We start from the raw sequence: 19,653 nt of genomic DNA, 5'->3' as shown, positions 1-19,653 counted from the left end.
CAGGTAAGTTTATTCTGTTAGCATGGATTCGCAGATCAAATTCCATAGCTCGCCGCCTTTTCAATTTCTTTTTTTCCATGATGAATCTAGGTAAGTGCACTATTGATTGTTTTATAATCTACATGGTTTGTCTCATAGCTTCAGTTTCTTCAAGAAGAAGAAACCGAGTGACCTGTGGGTTTCGTTCTTTGGGGTTGATCCACTGTTGCACTTTAATAAATATGCAAACGACCAAACGAATTATAAAAGTCTACGATGCACGATTTAATAATTTCAGGGTTTATCAACGTTATATATTGACATTTCTGGAAAAGCAAATTAGCACAAATATGTTTGGTTTCAATAGCACAAATACGTTTGGTTTCAAGAACCTTTCCTGCGTAATTTATATATGTTTCGATGTGCTTCGGTTAAAAAATAATAAAATTGACTACTTATTGTTATATATTAATTAATACTTGAGTTTTAAGGGTCACGATAAGTGGAATAAAGTCATATGTGAAGTTTTTTTTATGATGCGAAGTTTTTGATATTGTTGTTTATCGAGTGTTTAGTTTTAGTTTACTAATTTATCATTAACGAAATCTGTTGAAGTATTCCAAGTTTCTGTGCTTTCATTATATATGAAATATATTTATAATAATAATATAAGGAGATAAAGTTATAAGTTAATGACTTACAAATATATGTAGAGTAATAGATTTTTTTTGGTGGACTATCAATAAATTATTTTTTTAGTATCCAAATTTTATCTACCCATAATGATGTATGCTAAATCAATAACCCTGAGTAATATAAGTTTTTACTTATTCAAGATATAATTTTGTTTTTTTAATTGAACACTACATATTTGTGAATGAAAGTTTATAGCTAGCCTCTTAAGAGAAACGAAGTGTGACATCGTTTTTAATTTGTTTTTTTATTTTTCACAAGTCACATAACTTAAGTGGTCCATAATCCACACATATTTTTTTACTAACCAAAGCATTTTTACTTCATTAGGAGTGGGACTTTGAACAAAGGGCATCAAGTTTCAAGAGCTTTTGTTCATAGTTTATTTGAGCTTACTTTTTCACACCATAAGTGAAGGAAGACACCTAAAAGCAATCATAACTTGAACAAACTAAATTTCCCCACAGGGGCTATAAAATAATTTATTTTGTACAAATTGAAATATGTTCCGAAAATACTCTTGTTAATATCTAAATGGAAATTTTGTTATACTAAAATGGAAATAATTCACATATTTGTCATTGAGATTTTGAAATTTGTTACCAAATGATATAGAACCGGTTATGGTTTATTAAGTTTTATGTCTTAGGAGCCAAATCAATGTTCTTAACATTTATTTATAAGTGGAGAAAGAAATACAACTAACACATTTTAATAAAAGCACACACATATTGAATAAATAAATAACCTACCGAGTTCATCAAATGTACCGACAAAAGTAGGATTCTAATTCTTACAACTAGCCGCAAAGTTTATATCAATATATATCAAAGTAAAAAAAAATTACTTCCAAAGCTTGTGTTTTTGAAAAACAATATGTTTGATTAGAAAAGTTCAATGAAACTATCGCAACCATATAAATTAGATGACTAGTAAATAATAGATATCAATTCATAATCAATAACAATAGACACTACTTTAGCATATCTCATTTTATTAAGATTTAAAAAAACATAAAACCCAACTAATCTATAATTGTATTTCCCTTCGACCCCTTCCACCTCAACCACTCATCACAAGTTGTACCATGAGACCAACATGGTGACACCACCTCCACAAAGACATCATATGTCATACATGGTTAGTCTAAATTTGTATGAAATCTATAAGTTGATTAATGACCCAAATATTACATTTACCAAAGTGGTTTACCTGAAAAGTATAAAATAGTTACCTAAAAATGTGATTGCTATTCTTAGTGATATGCATTAATCAAGACCATAATATCTACTCAAACCAAATTATTTTCGATGCAATTTTTATAGGTATTTGAAGAATGAAGAAGTGGGAGAGGATTAATGAGTTGGAAGTTGAAGACCCGGAGGATATGATTGAATTTTCAGCAGAAGATTTAACATGGACAGAGATTAATGGGGACCAAGTTGCAATTATTCCATATTGTCGACTTGATGATTTTATAAGAGGAGAGGAATCGAGTGAACGGGCACCCACTCAATTTCTTCTTGCTTCTCAACGAAGTAAAAAAGCAGAGGATATCGGACAAACATATTTTTCAACATATCTGGAGTACATGATGTGAGTCTTTATATCTTTTTTCAATATATGTATAATTCTTTTCAATATGCACAAATTTTATATCTAATTTGTTGTAAATGTTTTATATATAGTTATTGGTGTGCATATGGTCCGAAGTGCAACAACAGAATTATGAGTGCATCCTCAGATCAAAACAAAAAACACAATCAACGTGAAAGTATTAAAGTTGGTTGCCAATGTCACTTCATTGTGCGGCGACTTCAACTTAGACCAGATGATGCTGTAATAATATATACTGCATGTAGGCATATTGATAAATCCAATGTTGTTTGTCATGGAAAAGATGCAATCGGTAGGCCTATGAGATTCAGTTATGCACCACATTTAACAAGGGATATGCGATCTATTGTCCAACATTTAATCCAAAGAGGTTTTAATGTTACAATGATATGGGATAAGTTCATCTCTGATGTGAAGGATGGATTCGGTGAGTTATACACAGGGACATCTCGAGATACATACATGACAATCCAAGATATATTAAACATTTACAATGATACCATAAGGCTAGAGTATGTTAAAGATCAAAGTGATCCAATCAGTGTAGAATGTTGGTATAAGAAACACGCTGAGAGCTTTTTCTTCTACCAGAAACAAGATCTTGCTGAAAACATCCCTTTTATCATAGGCATACAGACAAAGTGGATGCGTTCAATGATGCTAAAATATTCTCACAACAATATAATCTCAATGGATTCAACATTTGGTACAAATAAGTACGGGGTGAGTACAAAATTATGCTAAATCTAATTCATTTATTCAACACCATTTTAATGCTTGTATCTTATATAAATATAATTATGTACTTTGTTTGTAATGTAGTATCAACTTTACACTTTAATGGTCTTCGACAAACATCACAATGGGGTTCCAGTAGCTTGGGTGATATCATCACGCAATACTATAGTTGATATTTGTAAATGGATGTCAACTCTCTTTGCCATTGGGAAGAAAGAGAAACCAGATTGGCATGTTAAAGCCTTCATTACAGATGATGCTACTGCTGAAATTGAAGCATTAAGGTGATGTGTTTATTCTTTTTATAAGAGACATAAAAATATTCTTAATGTATATTCTCTCTAAAAATTATGTTATTCCAGGTCTTCAATCAACTGTACAATATTATTATGTGTGTGGCATGTTTGTCGTGCATGGTTGAAGAATGTTGGAAACAAAGTCCAAGGAAGGGAAAACCAAATCCGAATTTTCCGTGCTTTAGGAGAAATCATGCACACATGTGCAGATGATGAATCTGTAAAAAAGGCAGTTGAAAATTTATTTGAAGGATTCAGTGACCATACAAAGTTTTTGGAATATTTTAAAGCAACTTGGTTAGCCAACAACAAAATATGTAAGTTTCTTATAAGTGGCTTTAATGACTCTTTTTTGCATGTCATATGTATAGTTATTGATTCATAACCAATAAATTTCTTTCTACAGATATGTGGGCAAAAGCATACAGAAATTTTCCACATTCCAATCAAAATACAAATAATGCAATTGAGTCTTACCATCGGTATATCAAGCAGAGGTACCTAAGTGAGAAAAACAATGCATGCCATAGGCGGGTTGATTGGTTGATTTATGTGTTGTTGACAAAGGTTGTATTATATTACAATCATATGCAACGTTTAAAAGAAGCTGGTTTTGTACGACCCAGAAAAGTTGAGGAATAGTTGAATTCATCCAGGTGTAGAGCTAACCAAATCCCAAATGAAGATTGTGTGCCTGATGAAAAGAGTAACAACGATTATTGGGTTCGTAGCCAAAATAACAATACTCGTGATATTTGGTACAATGTCATATATAAAGATTCCACTCTACACTTTTGTAATTGCAAGTGGGCCTTAAATGGAAACATCTGTAAACATGTATTGAAAGTTGAGATGTTGGCAAGTAACATTAGCTTGGGTGAAAATGTATTCCCTAATGTCACTAATCCTACTACAGAAATTCCTAGAATTTTATTTGATTTGAATGAGTCACCTATATTGGGCCCAGAAATCCAAACAGAGCTTCTACCATGCTTTGATTCTCCTCCCATTCTAAATTATCATAATGAAACAAGCAATGATAATTTAGATAATTTCTCATATAATGTTGAAACGACCAATGTACGACCAGATAGTGCATTATTTGAAGATGATGAGATGAAACGTGTTAACTCATCAACTCATGAGAAATTGAGATCCATAATACCTACAAATTTGGAACAGGCATATGCATTAAACAACTTGGTAGACAAAGTATGTCAAGAATACAACAAAATGTTTTTCAATACTATAACTCCATCCAAGATCACTACCAAGAGAAAACATAGTTTCTTGAGCCCAGTCAATAAGAAAAGGTGTTGTGGTCACAAGTCAAATGCAGGGAAAGATAAACTACAATTTGAAAGGGTTGGACGAGTTCGTGCAAAAAAAAAGAGCATGAATGAACAACTGGAGTTGTCTTCTCAACGACAAAGAACTGTGGACCACATGCCTGAGTTAGTGCAACATTCTATTATACACAAAAATGGTAAATCTGATGTTATGCATTTTTTCATGTGAAATATGATATACTATCATTTCCAATGCATAGGCATAACTATATGAACTTTTTTTGTTGTTACAGTTGACAGGCCAACTTGTCGACTCCAATTATTTGATGAGCATGTCGATGAAAGAAACTATAGCATTGGGAGCACTTCTCCAATCAGTACTATCCCAATTCCCTCCCCGAGGGTGCTTCCCCCTATTGTACAACCAATGGGGATGTATTGTCGGCCACACCCACCACCTTTTTCCTTCATAAATTCTCCCATGCCTATAACCGACTCCCCAAACCCTTCCCAATTCCCACCCCTCCCCTTTAACCAACCGCCCTTCTCATTGTTCCAATCATCCACCCTCAACATTCCAATTTCCCCCCCCTAGGGTGATCGCTCGCCCTAGGGTTATTCCCACTATCGTACAACCAATAGGGATGTATCATCGCCCCAACCCACTACATTTTTCCAATTTTTCTCCCACCATGCCTTTATCCATCACCCCTGAACCATGCCTATATCCATCACCAAGTGCTCCACCATCTACCCAGGAAGGGCAGTCTTCTCCATTGCCTTAGATCTTCATGGTGAGAATGAGTAGTTGACCAAAAACTTATCATTAATTAACAAAATTGATTATATGCATTTTGGATTTTACAACTAATTGGTTATTGAATTTTTGCAGCAATATCACTTTGGAAATGCACTTGGGAGTGCCAAGAGTGGCGATGGTGACTTATACACCCAATTTCTAGATCAGTCGTGAGGCGGCATTTCCATAATGTCATTCATGGGCATGAACTTCCATTATCTATGTTGGGAATGAAGTTCCATTTTGTAGAAAAGAAAAATGTATAACTAGACAAATTTGGAATACAAATACATGAATTTGAACTTGTGTGTATGACAATGTCTTCATTGACTTTTAAATTCATGATGTGGATTTGATGTTATATTCTATCAATGTTACATCAGGTTTGAGGAATGTAGTTAGAATGGATTTATTTGTTTCATGTACAAGTTATCAAGTTTGCAAGTTAAGTTACTTTTATATTTATATCTTACTCAATGTTGCACGCATGAAAAAACATATCATTACCAAGGAACTTTGCTTAGTTATAATAATAGATGTATCATGTACATGAAGAGAGCATATATATGGATTTAGATTTATTTTAATTTTTTATTTATGAAAAAGAAAACTAAAGTTGAATTTATGAAAAAGAAAAGTACACTATACATGCCATATAAGAAAATCTGCAAAAATAGATAATGATTTGAGCCTTTACCACTTAACTACTAACATTTAGAGATGAAAAATTTATTGATAAGTGGTGTAGTATTATTTAAGTTTTATTTTATATATATATATATATATATATATATATATATATATATATATATATATATATATTAACAATTCCTTTATTTATCTTTGGAGCCCTGTAACATAATGTACACAACTCAATGCAACATAATGTCTTACGTAAATTCCATTAGGTAGAACAAATTAAGTATCCTATTGAACTTTACAATACCTTATAGAATATGTGCCACATGTCAAGTTTAGGTAGCTCAGAGTGGATAGAGACAAAGAGAGCACAATTGAGAGGGTTTACATTTTGTAATAGCCCATGGACCACATGTCTCAGGTAACTACATAGATAATGTCTTCTCCTTTGCACTTGCATTATTTCAATTCGAGATAAAAGAGGACATAGTAGATTCACCTTTCGAATGAATTTTCTTTTGAAAGGGTTTTCCAGAAAATAATTGGCATTCATTGTGGTTTGTGAGTGATTGTGAATACTTTTCTTTATTTTTCACATTTAATTTATTGCATACATAAACAACAAAATTGGTAATAAGGGATCTAGAATCTAAAGGAATTAACCCTTCATAGTATAGATTTATATTTAAGTAACATATATGTTTTGATGGACTATCTAGTGGAATATCCATGATAGTTTATAGATCAACTATGGTTAAGGACCTAATGTACATGAACAAGATAAACAACATGGATGATAAGAGAATCCCCAAAAAAAATTTGAACTCTATCCATTACTATCAACACCTTAAGCAAAGATGGCATCAAGATGATGTGTTGGTTAAATCATTAGGGAATATAGCAGGATGTCATCCTACCCATACGGACAATATTAAAAATATAATTGTATCTAAATTTAAAGAGGATTTGTGGTGCAAAGAAGAGTTAGACATTAAAAGGAAGCCAAGATATTACGAGGGAGTAACTCGGATTCTAAAAGATCAAAAATATCTTTTAGTTCTAACTAGTATAAAAAGAAATCAACATTACTAAAACAAGAACCAACTCCCATGAACTACATAACTACAATGGTCATTGGGATAATTCCTAAAACCGTGGGATGTAAAAATTTGTCACCTTTGTGATGGTTGAAGATGAAAATCAATTTCTCAAATTAAAACTCATTTACCTTTCTAACCTCCCAAATCTAAAAAACTATGATAATCTTGGAATGCTTCTCTTACAACTTTTAAAGGATAAAAACAAGATTTCAATGAATTTAAATAAACTTTCCCTTTTAAAAACAAAATTTTTAAAAAATTTAAATAATCTTGGTTTTTAAAAATGAGATAAACTAATTTTGATCTCAATGAACATGAATTATCATTATTATAATCACATTAACATAAACATTATTATTTGGTATTAATATAGATACCATTATTTCCATGATTAAAATCTATTCTTTATATTCAATGTATTTCTTCTTTATAAAAAAATGATAATAATAAATGAGATTTAAATAATAAGTTTGATGTCTATGTTGAATTTTGTCAATTTTTTTATAAATTATATATAAATTTTTTTATATAAAATTATATCATATCCATATGTCAATAATTATTATTTATAAAAAAAAATAAAAATTTAAATTATTATAACATTTTAATTAACTTATAATCTTTAATTCATAAATATGTATTTTAAAATATTTTAAGTAATTGTAAAAATAATTATTTTTTATTAAATATAAATTATATTTTATAACATATTATTTTTAAAAACATAAAAGTTTAACAAATATGATACAAACAAAAACCAAATTCCGATTGAATTGACACGTACGATCGGAATGTAATATTTAATGCTATTGCCGAGACTCGCTATTGCCGAGACTAGCTGGGAAGATAGAATCTGTCAATTGTGCGATACTCAGAGGGTGGAGGATGAAAACACTTTCTTTTAGATTGTCCAACCCTTACTCACGTCTGCTCTCATTTCCTTAACATTTGTCACACTTCCAATCTTCTTGACTTGTTAAGTCAGCCCAACTATAGTGATTTTGGTGTGCTTCTTTCCTTTTTTTCTAAGCATAGAAATAAGATTTTGAATGATTACAATTAGATTCTTTTTCTTCTTAAAATCCGATAGACCATATTAATCTCAATAAACGTTAAAAATCATCATTATAAATTTTATTTGAATACTATTAATTATATGTAAAAATTATTTAATAATTTATAATAAAAAAATTATTTTAAAATAATAGTGAAAAAAACATTTTATTAAGTAAATTACTTAATGAAATACCATTTGTATATGGAAATATAATGTATAGACGTATTTTAATTATGTAACACTATGTATTTAATAAGGTGTTTTCAAAGCTTATAAAATCATGTGAAATTAATAATATATGATGCATTCACACCTTAGTGTTATATATGTATATATATTAATAATGTATTAATTATATTAAAAAACATTTATAATATTTTAATTTTAATATAATATATCTATAATTATAATTATATATAATTTAAAAAATACTTGAGAAAAAAGATACAAATGACAATGATATTATTGTTGGTTTCCATATCACAAATAACCAAATCTCACTCACAAACTATGACTAAATTATAACCTAAAATATATATAAAGTTTATTAAATTAATCTTTTATTAATTTTTTATTAGAAAATGATACCGTCATTTTCAACAATGTCGCCATTATATTTGATTTTAGCATTCTACCTGTAGCACCTACTCGACTTTAATATTCTATTTCATGTATATAATTTACGATTAAATTATTAAAATTATATTTTTAAGAATATATATTAGTTAGTCAAGAAGATTTCCCGCAAGGTGAAATATGGTAAGGTGGTAAGAGGAGGTTATTGAACACTATTCCAGGGGTATTTTGAGGATAACAATAACTCTTGCTACGAGCATAGAAGTCAAGAGATTATCAGGATCCTTGTTTTCGTTGAACTACGTTTTGGTTTTGGTTCGCCCAAAGATAAATGGCATTAAATGTAAAATAGTACCACGTACTTGCGATTGGCCAACTCACCTATGCCTCCGAGATTCAATCTATGTAACAGGGTCCCACTGTACACGTGAAATCAGTGATGTGTAGATGCCGTAACCATGGCATGAAATGGTATGGTCATACATAAGAGGGCGTACTATAAGGCATTAAAATCCCTATAGCATGGGATTTATGGCTTGCCTTCAAGTACAATAAGCTGACCAATCACCACCAACCAATGTCGTTAAGAAAATCTCATCAAGCACACAATCGACAAATATCTTCAATGATGACCCAAACCATTAATGGATTCTCCCTCATAATTAATGGCCGACTTGGAAAATAAATATTTCCCTGGACCAATTAATGACCCCAAGAGACTCCTTCTTAATAGAATTCAAAATTCAAATATGTTACCAACTCCACCAACCAAAATGAATGCACTTGCGTAGCTATAAAGATCATCTAAAATCCCCCGATCAACCAATTCAAAACCAAAGAGGAGTAGGAATATCCACAAGAGAAAAAGTTTAGAAGAAAGACCACGTAAAACGACCAGCTAGTTCGTCTAAGATAGACCATAGAGAAGACCAATAGGTAGCAACTAAGATCCCCAAAAATCCCATGATCGACCAATCCCAAACTAGAGAAGGAGAAGGAAGATACACAGGAGCAAAGGTTTAGAAGAAAGACCACGAAAACAACCAACTAGTGCGTCTCTGATAGACCACATAGTAGAACAAAAACTAGAGTGTAAAAAAAATTGTTATTAGTGTACCTTGAAACAAAAAAACCAATAGAGATCTCTGATATCATCTAGAATCATGATAAAAACTAAATCTAGCTCAGATAATTGTGCTTATCCATATTGCATCCAACAACACCAACAACTACACCAGTGAAGGCTACATTTAATCAATTTACCTCCACGCATGTAGCCAAAATTACCGTTCTTGTGAATTTTGTGACTAATGATTCCACAATCCAATCTTTTATCCTGAACATCTGCTTCTCGCAAAAGTTGTCGTAGAGATTTTGAAGTAGGCATATTGTTTGCCAACGGATATTTTGTAATTTTCCTCCACCGTCCTTGTAGAAATTATGGTGTAGATTTGCAACTGCTCATGAAGTTTTAATCAAAATCACAAGACACAAACCTACTCTACTGCTCTGCAGAAGTTAATTCACAATTTAGAACAAAAATTTCAAACATGCAATAAGAAATAACACACATGCACACAATATTTTTCCTGGGGAAAGAAATCTACTAAAAACCCCAATTCCTACTTGGATTAATATGATGAATAGAGGTGTATTACAATTTCTTTGCTCAATTGAGCACAAACTAGAAGTGAATAACCTATCTGTCTTCTCACTGAGAAGCTATGACCTAAACTTAGTCAATTTATGCCTCTACTTGAGCCCCTATTTCCTTGCGAAATTCCTTGAGAAATTTGCCCCTATTATTTAGGAATTTTTCCAAAATGGATTCCGCAATTCCCAAGGTTGATCATCTGACTGCATGCAAGACCTGTACACTCAAGACTAGTCTACAACTGATGTTACACTCCCTTGGAATCTCCACCATAGCTGGGGAACTCGAATTCTCTTCATGCACTAGTTATTTTGGGTTGATTTATCAATTAACTAAATGATCACTGAGTTTGACTAAAGTCTCACTGCACAATTGACCTTCCACTAGTTCTTCCAACAATTGGAACTAGTTTAACTAAAAACAACTTGAGATAATTGACTTTAATTGCTACAAATTAGCAATCACACATGCTTAACTGAACTCTAACTCCTCCAACTCAAATTTATTGAGTAAGCTGGTGACACAAGTCATGTCACACAACTTAACTGCATCCAAATTGTCTGCTGAAGTGGAAATTCAAATTTTCTCAATTTAATCAAGGCAAAATCAAATTGAGAATTTTTTGCTACATTTTTCAACAATCCTTCAGGTGAATCTAATCCATGTTGTCGATGACAGTCAAGAGTTCCAACATAACAATGTGTTGATAACAACAATGAGTGGATAGAAGTAGCATTCAAAATAAATGAAACGATCAAAAACACAAATTACAACACAATCAATGGAGACCCTGAAAAATACTCCAACTATGTTACTGTGTATTCATATTCAAAGAAAGTGCCTCCATTTCTCCTCTCACTAAGCACACATCTGTTGTGATCTCCATCGCCCTAAATCCCATCAGTTGTTGTCAACCTCCATCGCTCCACTTCCTGAATAACCCATCAATAGTGTAAAGACAAACCCCTAATCCTTTACCTTTACCTTTTTTACGAGTGCCTTGTATTGAAAATTTTAAGACAAACGATTTCTTTTATATTAAAAAATTATCTTAAAATCCCCCTCTGTGTAGTAGTGTCGAATCCAACGACAAACAAGTTGTCTCTAATCGTATCAATAGAGATCGAAGGGAGATAAGAGGAATTGATGTTCGGGAAATCTTGCCGGGGAAAGTTGTCGCATTCTCCAGAGTTGGCTACCCCCACAAAACGAAGAGCACAAAAGGTCATTGTCTTTATATAAGATAACGTGAATGGTAAGTGAAATAGCAGCATTGGTATATGCGTGAGACAATAGTAGCCTGCAAGCTGGTGGACTTAGGGCGCACTATCAGAGTTAATTTTGCAATTGTTAGATAATATTGTTTTAAATTGATATGGTTTTTCCTTAATTTTTAATTGTCTTAAATAGGTTTCGTCTTAATTGTTATTGTCTTAAGTGGCCTTTGTCTTAAATGTAAAGTTTTGTCTTAAAATATTTTTATCTCAAACTACTTTTGTCTTAAAATATTTGTGTCTTAAACTGTTTTTGTCTTAAATATAAAGTTTTGTCTTAAAATATTTTTGTCTCAAATTGTTTTTGTCTTAAATATAAAATTTTGTCTTAAATTATTTTGTCTCAAATTGTTTTTCTCTTAAATTTTATATTTAAGACAATTTAATTTATATTAAATTTTAATGTAAAATAATTAAAATAAAAAATGACCTTTTAAGAAAAAATATTTCTTGTCTTAAGAAAACATCTTAAAAGTGCCCTTAGTGTAATAGTAACTAGTTCATTGAAAAAACGGATATTGGAACATACTCCATTTACCCTTATGTTAAAAATCAAACACAATATACAGATTAGGGTCATTTTTGCTTCTTTTATAACTATGTTGTAGGAAAAATGAATCAATTTTATCATACCACGACTTGGGTGCCTGTTTTAGTCCATACGATGCTTTCCTCAATCTACTGAATAAATGCTTCCTAATACCATGTTAAAAATGGAAGACCATTGACCATACCTCGTTTTTGAAGTAGCAGTAGGTCATTAAAATTGATATGACCGAATCTTTGATGCCATAAGTCTTTTGCAGTGATAACTGATGAAGTCAAGGCTTGGTGATGTACACTTCTTACATTAAGCTTATACATTCCTCCCACTCAAATACCTGATGCAATTGGCTTCATACAATCTAGAAGATCTTTAATAACACAATAAGACTTAAAAAACTCTACCTTAAGTTTCTGATATGTTATCATAGAAACATAGATCAGATTCTTTTTTATTCTTGGTACATACATTACATTTTGAATATGCCTAACATTTCCATCAAGAAATACGGCAAGAACATTACCATACCCTTTGATTTGGTACCCTCTATCACACCAAAGTAGATATTAGCACCATTGTTCATTTCTTTGAAATTCTCAAACCAATGTTTGTTACCTGCCCTGTGAGTGGAAGCTCCTAAGTCCACAAACCAATTTTCTGCTTCATCATCCTCAGCAGAGTATGCATAATCAGATACAAACAATCTGAGATTCTGATTCTGATCATCATCAACAAAGTTCCCTGCATGCTTCTTATGTATATGATGACTTTCATCAAGCTTCTTTTAATGGCAATTCTTAGCAATGTGATCAACTCTACCATAATAAAAACAGTTGGGTCATGAATCACTTCTGTTTGAAGACATACCTTGAGGTGGTTTTCTTTGTGGTGTACCTCTGCCTTTTTGTCCTGCACTTGCCTTCCCTCTGAAGGGCTTTTTCTTTGACATTAAAGCAAGATCTGAACTCTGGGGTTTCAGAGTCATCCACTTTTCTTCCTCTTGCATCAGGATCCCTGTCGATTCTTCAAATTTGGGGGTTTTCTCTCTCGCATTCAATCTCGTGATAAACATTTGATAGTCATCAGTCATACCATTCATGATAATTGTGACGAGATCAGTGTTTGGCATTGTCTCCCCTATGTCACCCGGGTTATCTCTGGGCTTCTTGATTTGAGAAATGAATGCAACAATTGATTCATTCTCCTCCATTTTAATGGAGAGAATCTTGCTTTTCAGAAACAACAGGTGATTTGTGTTTTTGATCTCGTACAGGTCCTTGAGAGTTGTCCAAATGTCATTTGTTGATTTACATTCTCGGATGTGAGGGATAATACAATCTTTCACTAACAATTTTAAGAGCACTTTTTCTTTATTCTCCCTCTTTTCCCAGTCCTGGATTGTTGTTGTTGTTCCATCTGTAGCTATGGTCGGCTTCAACTCATCACTGCTTGCAATCGCCCATGCGTTTTGCCCCTCCAACAGGGTCTGCAACTTAAATTTCCAATTAGAATAATTGGATCTGTCAAGCTTATTGCTCTCATTCAAGTATGCTTCTGCCATCTAATTGTTCATATTAACAAGTCTATCTCAAAAAAAATATTCAATCTCTAACAATTGAAATAAAATGGATCTATCTCCCGATCTTAAAAAAATGATGCTCTTAATACATCCCCTTTCAGATGGGGGTACAAAACAAATCCTTTTTAAAGATATAGAAACCTTCTTAAAAAAAATGACCCCCTTTTAAAATGCGCCCCAAACCTTTCCGCTTAAAAATATTATAACCCCTTAAGAAAAAAGTATTCAAAAGGAGAAAAAACGATTTCAAAGATCAGCCAACCTCCACGTCGACCAGGAGGAACGCCCTCTCGAGAAAGTTGTGGCGAAAAAGTGTGATCGTGCAGGAAAATGATCGTGGCAAGCGGGCACCAATAGAAAAATCTACAACTCTTGGGAAATTGAAAAATCAACCATTATCAATGTTGGAAGAAACTAATTCCAACTACCACCATTATTACAACTACCACGCGGTCAGAATTCGACAGATGATTTAATGTAGGTTCTAGAATTCATTGACAATGGGCAATTAGGGGGAGCGTTGGAAGGAACTAATTCCACCTACCACTATTATTACAGCAGTCAGAATTCAACAGATGATTTAATGCAGGGCAAAACTTCCTGAAAAAGCCACTGTCCCAATCAATCTCCAGAACTTTCTTTGTCCTGTATAAATACCTGATCAACAAATAAAGTTGCAAGTTGCTAAATTCCAAGTTCTAGATTATGTGCTATGTTTATGTGTTTGAGTCTCTGCTCTCTGATAATCAACACTATCAGATTTGATTGACGGTAAAAGATTATTTGGATGATCGGTCGTGCGTTTTTTTAATTCAACAACTACACATTGAAATATCAACGCACGTATAATTGTTTGATGTTTACGTACATCACTAGTATCATTGAAACAGCAATAATATCATTGAATCTGATAAGTGTGATAAGTGTGGAAAAAAATTCTACAAATTAGTTTAGAAATTAATAGAAATTAGTTCTAAATATAATAGAAATTTTGGTAAGATTATGATAAAATTTAGTAGAATTTTTTGAAAATTTGAATTATAGCTGTTAAATTTTAGGATTTAAGATTTTGGGTTGAAAGATTTTTGATAGTACTGAATCCATTTCTATTGTAAAAAGAATTCAAACAGTCCAACATTCTGATTTTTTAATTTCTTTTTAAATCAGATTCCAACCAAAAAAATCTAGAAATATATAGCCATATGTATTCATCTATTCTGATAAAATTAAATTTAAAATCCAAAATCCAAACTTAATAACTAAAATTTAATAAATCTGTAACTGTGACATTGTTGTGCATGTACGTCTACTTCCTCTTAGCTTCTTCTGGTGGATGCCGGTGGTTTTGCAGAGTAAAGTGTAAATAAGGCTATTGAAAAGAAAAGTGTAAATAAGACATATTTTATGTTGGCGGGTGTTTCTTGTGTGCTGAAAGTTTTAATGTACAAGGATAGGTAACATCTGTGGAAAAAAATAAACACGATGCAATAATATAAACTGTGGTCGGAAGTTCATGTTTCCACGGTTCAATTTCCATCCAATTCATTCAAAAATAATTTAATAATAAAAGAAAGAAGAGGATAATATGGCGACTTGAAAATTACAGAAAGCAACCCTATACACTAGTATTCAATATTTTAAATAACTAGGTATTGATACACAGACAGAGTAGCAAAGGTGCAGCTGGTAACTTCATTGGAGTTGCGAGATCATTCAGTCGAAAATATAGAGGTTGAGCTCACATTCCCCAATATCTGTAACACATTTTGGTTATTGCTTCTCTGTTATTCTATATCCAATGGCAGATATGATTAACTTGACAACAGTTGGTGACGCTACTTGCTCGGCATCCTCCACCACATCCATATCACAGGGCAATAGCTGCAGCTATGTTTTTGATGTATTCATAAATCACCGTGGTCCTGACGTGAAGGAAGGCCTCGCCAAGCATATCTACCATCGCCTGAAAGAACATGGATTAAGAGTATTTTTGGACCAGCCAGAATTGGAAAAGGGAGATAGCGTGACTTCTCAAATCGAAGAGGCGATTCGAACTGCCACGGTCCATGTTGCAATTTTTTCTCCAAGATATGCTGAATCTAGTTGGTGTCTCAACGAATTAGTATTGATGTTGGAGTCGGGCTCAACAATTATTCCCGTCTTTTATCATGTCAATCCTTGGGAGCTTCGGTGGACGCGGATCCAAGATGGAGTTTATGCTCGAGCCCTGAGCATACTCCGGTGTATCCTTCTGTGTAAAGAGGACGAAAATGGAGCGTATGCTCGAGCCCTGTGCATGCTGGAAAAGAAGACAACAATAGATCCTCAAACCAATACAAAGAGGCCACGGCATAACTCGAAAACTATTGAGAAATGGAGGAATGCCCTTTCTATTGTAGCAGACACAAGCGGCATTGACCTGAAGGCGTGTAATGGGTAAGAGCGCCCCTGCTTCTCCCTTCTTAGCTTTTAATTTGGTGGATTAATAAGCATATAGATATCTTTTAGGCGTTCCTTACAGACACACATTTATTGTGGATATTATTCAGTGACGAAGTACTGCTCGTTGATGAGATCGTTGAACAAGTTCTGAAAAAAGTTCGCAGACCACTTCTGAATGTCGCTAAAGGATGTGGACATCACAGTGTCACTGCAACGGCAAAGCGGGAAGCCCAGTGTTGTGGGAATTGCGGGTCTTGGCGGAATTGGAAAAACGACCATCGCCAAAGAATTATTCAATCGGGAGATGTCAAATTACGATCGATCTTGCTTCTTGTCTGATGTCAGATCAGGAAATTTGCTTTCCCTGCAGAGTAACCTTCTTAACCGTTTGAGTCTCTCGAATGTACATATAAACAACATTGATGAAGGTATGGGGGCCTTCAAAAGGCATATCTCTTTTTCTAAGCAGGCTCTCATAGTTTTAGACGATGTTGATCATATTAATCAACTAGATGCATTATTTTCCCCACTTAAAGATACTATTCATCCAGGAAGCTTAATTTTAATTACAACTCGCAATAAAGACGTGCTCACAAGCTCAGGGATCGCAGAGTCCTCTATTTACACGCTGAAAGGCCTAAATCGAGAGCACTCGCAAGAACTCTTTTGCTCCCATGCCTTTGGTCAGCCCCGTCCTGCGTTGGGATTTGAGGACGTGGTGGAAAAGTTTTTGGATATCTGCAATGGGTTGCCCTTATCTCTTAAAGTGCTGGGAGCCCTTCTTTGTGGAAAATATGATTTAGAATATTGGAGAGCGCAATTGCACAAAACCTCCAAAATACTTCCCAGCGATATTCAAAGCACATTAAAAATTAGTTATGACGCCCTGGATAAAGAGGAAAAACAGATATTCTTAGACATTGCCTGTTTTTTCATTGGAGAACACAGGGATATCGTCATCAGAATATTGGACGGATCCGGTTGGGAAGGATGGCTGGGTCTTCGTAACCTAGAGAACAGATGCGTGGTGGAGGTCGACAGTGAAAACTGTATAAGAATGCACGACCAGGTTAGAGACCTTGGCAGAGATCTCGCAAAGGAAACTCCTGAGCTTCGGCTTTGGTGGTTGACTGACAGCTTTCTTCATAATCTTTCTACGCGATCTCCTGTAAGTATTTTGTAGATTTCAACTGGCTTCAAAATAAAGTTGCATTAATCCTTTGAAGTTTTGAAGTATTACAACTTTGCAAGATTGACCATCTTGTTTCTAACAGTTCGAGGTGATCAATTCAGGTGCGTGGAATTAGCATGGTTCACGGAAATGTCTCTGAACAATCTTTGGAAACCCTTGCGGACAGCTTCAACCTAAGCAGCTTAAAGCTGCTTAGGGCTGAAGGTTATTTTGTTGAACGCCTATTCCGGGCTGGGCAAGTACCACAACTAATATATCTCCGCTGGGAGAATTGCCCGTACTCGTCCTTACCTTCCTGGATTTCACTAAAAACTTTACGAGTTTTATATATACAGAAGGTGAGCCACCTGCAAACACTGTGGCAACATGAATCCCAGGTAATCTTTTCTTTTTTCTTTGAAACAGATTTTTGTTTTTTTTTTCTCCAAATTATAAAAATTGCTTGCACTTGAGAATTGTCTTCGCATACCACAATGCCAGAATGTTCACATTTACAGTGTCGAACCCATTTTATTAATGTACATTGCAGGCACCTCTAGAATTGAGGGAGTTGTATATTCGTGCTCCCCTTTCAAAAGTTCCAAAGTCTATTGGAACGCTAAAGCACCTCCAAAAATTTGTCTTGTGGGAGAGTCACCTAGAAATTTTGCCAAATGAATTATGTCATATGGATTCCTTAAAACACCTTGCATTAAGTGTAAGATTTTGAGAAACACAGATAGATCTAGATCTGTAAAACAATAACAAGCTTGCAAGGCAAAGAAGAAAGCGAGCAAGAATTGAGAAAGAATGAAAGTGATTCTACATTATGAGGTTTAGTATAAATACATAAAAGCACCTAAGTTAAGCTTAGTTGTGCATGCAATAACTAAAGCTAAGTGTGTTGTGTCGCATGCATGCAAACAATGAGTTCACTGGACCTAATCTAGGTGCATGTACACCAGCACAACTAGTCTACAGCTAGTCTAAGTCTACGGCTAGTCTACAGCTAGTGCATGTACACCAACACCCCCCCTTAAGCATAACTTAGGTGAGTGTGATGCAAAAATGAATGAGTCCCGGCAACACGGCCATTTTAGGTACCCATATACAATGCATAAAAATGAGGAAAGAGGGAAAACCCAATGGGAAGAAAACCCCCCTCAAAATATAATGCAAAAGTAAAAAAAAGAAACTGCTAGGCAGTCATGTCCTTCACCCCGAGTCGATCACCCAGGAAGTGAAACTTCTGCTCAACGCTGCCGCTGTACTCAGCTCTATGACATGACCCTCCACAAAGAATTTCCCGGCAATGAAAGCGCCAAGGCAGCGGGACCACTGTTGGTTCATCTGAGGGAGAATCTTCCACTCGTCTTTCTCTACATTGTAAACTGCTGCTCCCCGCAGACTATTTCCTCCGGCAACGTAAACCAGCCCTTCCGGGGAAACGGTGCAAGCGCCATCGATTACACGGATAGGCATGTCTGTACCACGGCTCCACTTAGCACATGTGAAGTCGTAGATGAGAACGGTATATACACTCTCCAGGTCGTTGGGATTGCTTCCGCCTAACAAAAGAAGCTTCCGATTCACACTGGAGTATTGGCGTTCGTGACTGTTAGTGGAAACATAGTGTGGCATCGACAAACACCGGATACCACCGATAGAATCATGACCGTTGACCAGAGCGGACGGTGTACTGGATGCTGCGTCTATGGCTCGATTTAGCTGCCCAGAAAAGATGTACAATTCAAAGGAATCGTATAGACTACTGTCGCAATCCCAAACAGATTTCCTCAGCTGAATTCTCTCGTCAATTTTTGCAGGTAATTCCTGAGGTGGGCTGTTAACAATCACATGCCCATGGCGATGTCCGAGCTGATCTTCATCAAGACTCGCAGGTCTCCGATGCTTCTTGTGCGTGTGGCCTGTCGCTTTTGGCACGAACTCATACATGAAAACCGCTCGGCCTCCCACGACGATTACTCTCCCGTCCGGCAGGAGCTGATCGGTGGCATACCACCGTGTTTCGGCTAACTCTGTCTTGGGATCCTCCACCCAGTCGCAGATTTCGGTCGACCCATTCGAGCCACCCATCAGGTAGAAATCAGTGAACTCTCCCGATCGGTGGGCCTTGATGGCGGTCTGCGTGGGCGGTGCCAACCGTGGCCATAGGTGGAACACGGTGTACAGGGTAGACAGATGA

At 34.6% G+C, this 19,653-nt stretch overlaps 1 protein-coding gene and 1 pseudogene across 1 annotated transcript; both read left to right on the top strand.

The window, feature by feature from the left end:
* The first annotated feature begins 1,911 nt into the window (after positions 1-1,911).
* LOC149200682 (uncharacterized) lies at positions 1,912-5,585 on the top strand. The gene is made up of 5 exons (XM_089401030.1): positions 1,912-2,268; positions 2,361-3,012; positions 3,112-3,162; positions 4,906-4,989; positions 5,505-5,585. The coding sequence occupies exons 1-5, from the start codon at positions 2,009-2,011 to the stop codon at positions 5,583-5,585; spliced, it is 1,128 nt and encodes a 375-aa protein (XP_089257156.1). The 5' UTR covers positions 1,912-2,008.
* Positions 5,586-15,632: 10,047 nt separating this feature from the next.
* The window catches only part of LOC149200681 (disease resistance protein Roq1-like), a 29,943-nt pseudogene continuing 25,922 nt past the window's right edge, over positions 15,633-19,653 (top strand).

The sequence above is a fragment of the Pinus tabuliformis genome, chromosome 2_1 (genome assembly GCF_031772625.1).
Source record: "Pinus tabuliformis cultivar Carrire ecotype Pingquan chromosome 2_1, CPIR1, whole genome shotgun sequence".
Lineage (NCBI taxonomy): Eukaryota > Viridiplantae > Streptophyta > Pinopsida > Pinales > Pinaceae > Pinus > Pinus tabuliformis.
Note: the sequence above shows the minus strand (reverse complement) of the source record. Positions and strands in the feature narration are given on the sequence as shown.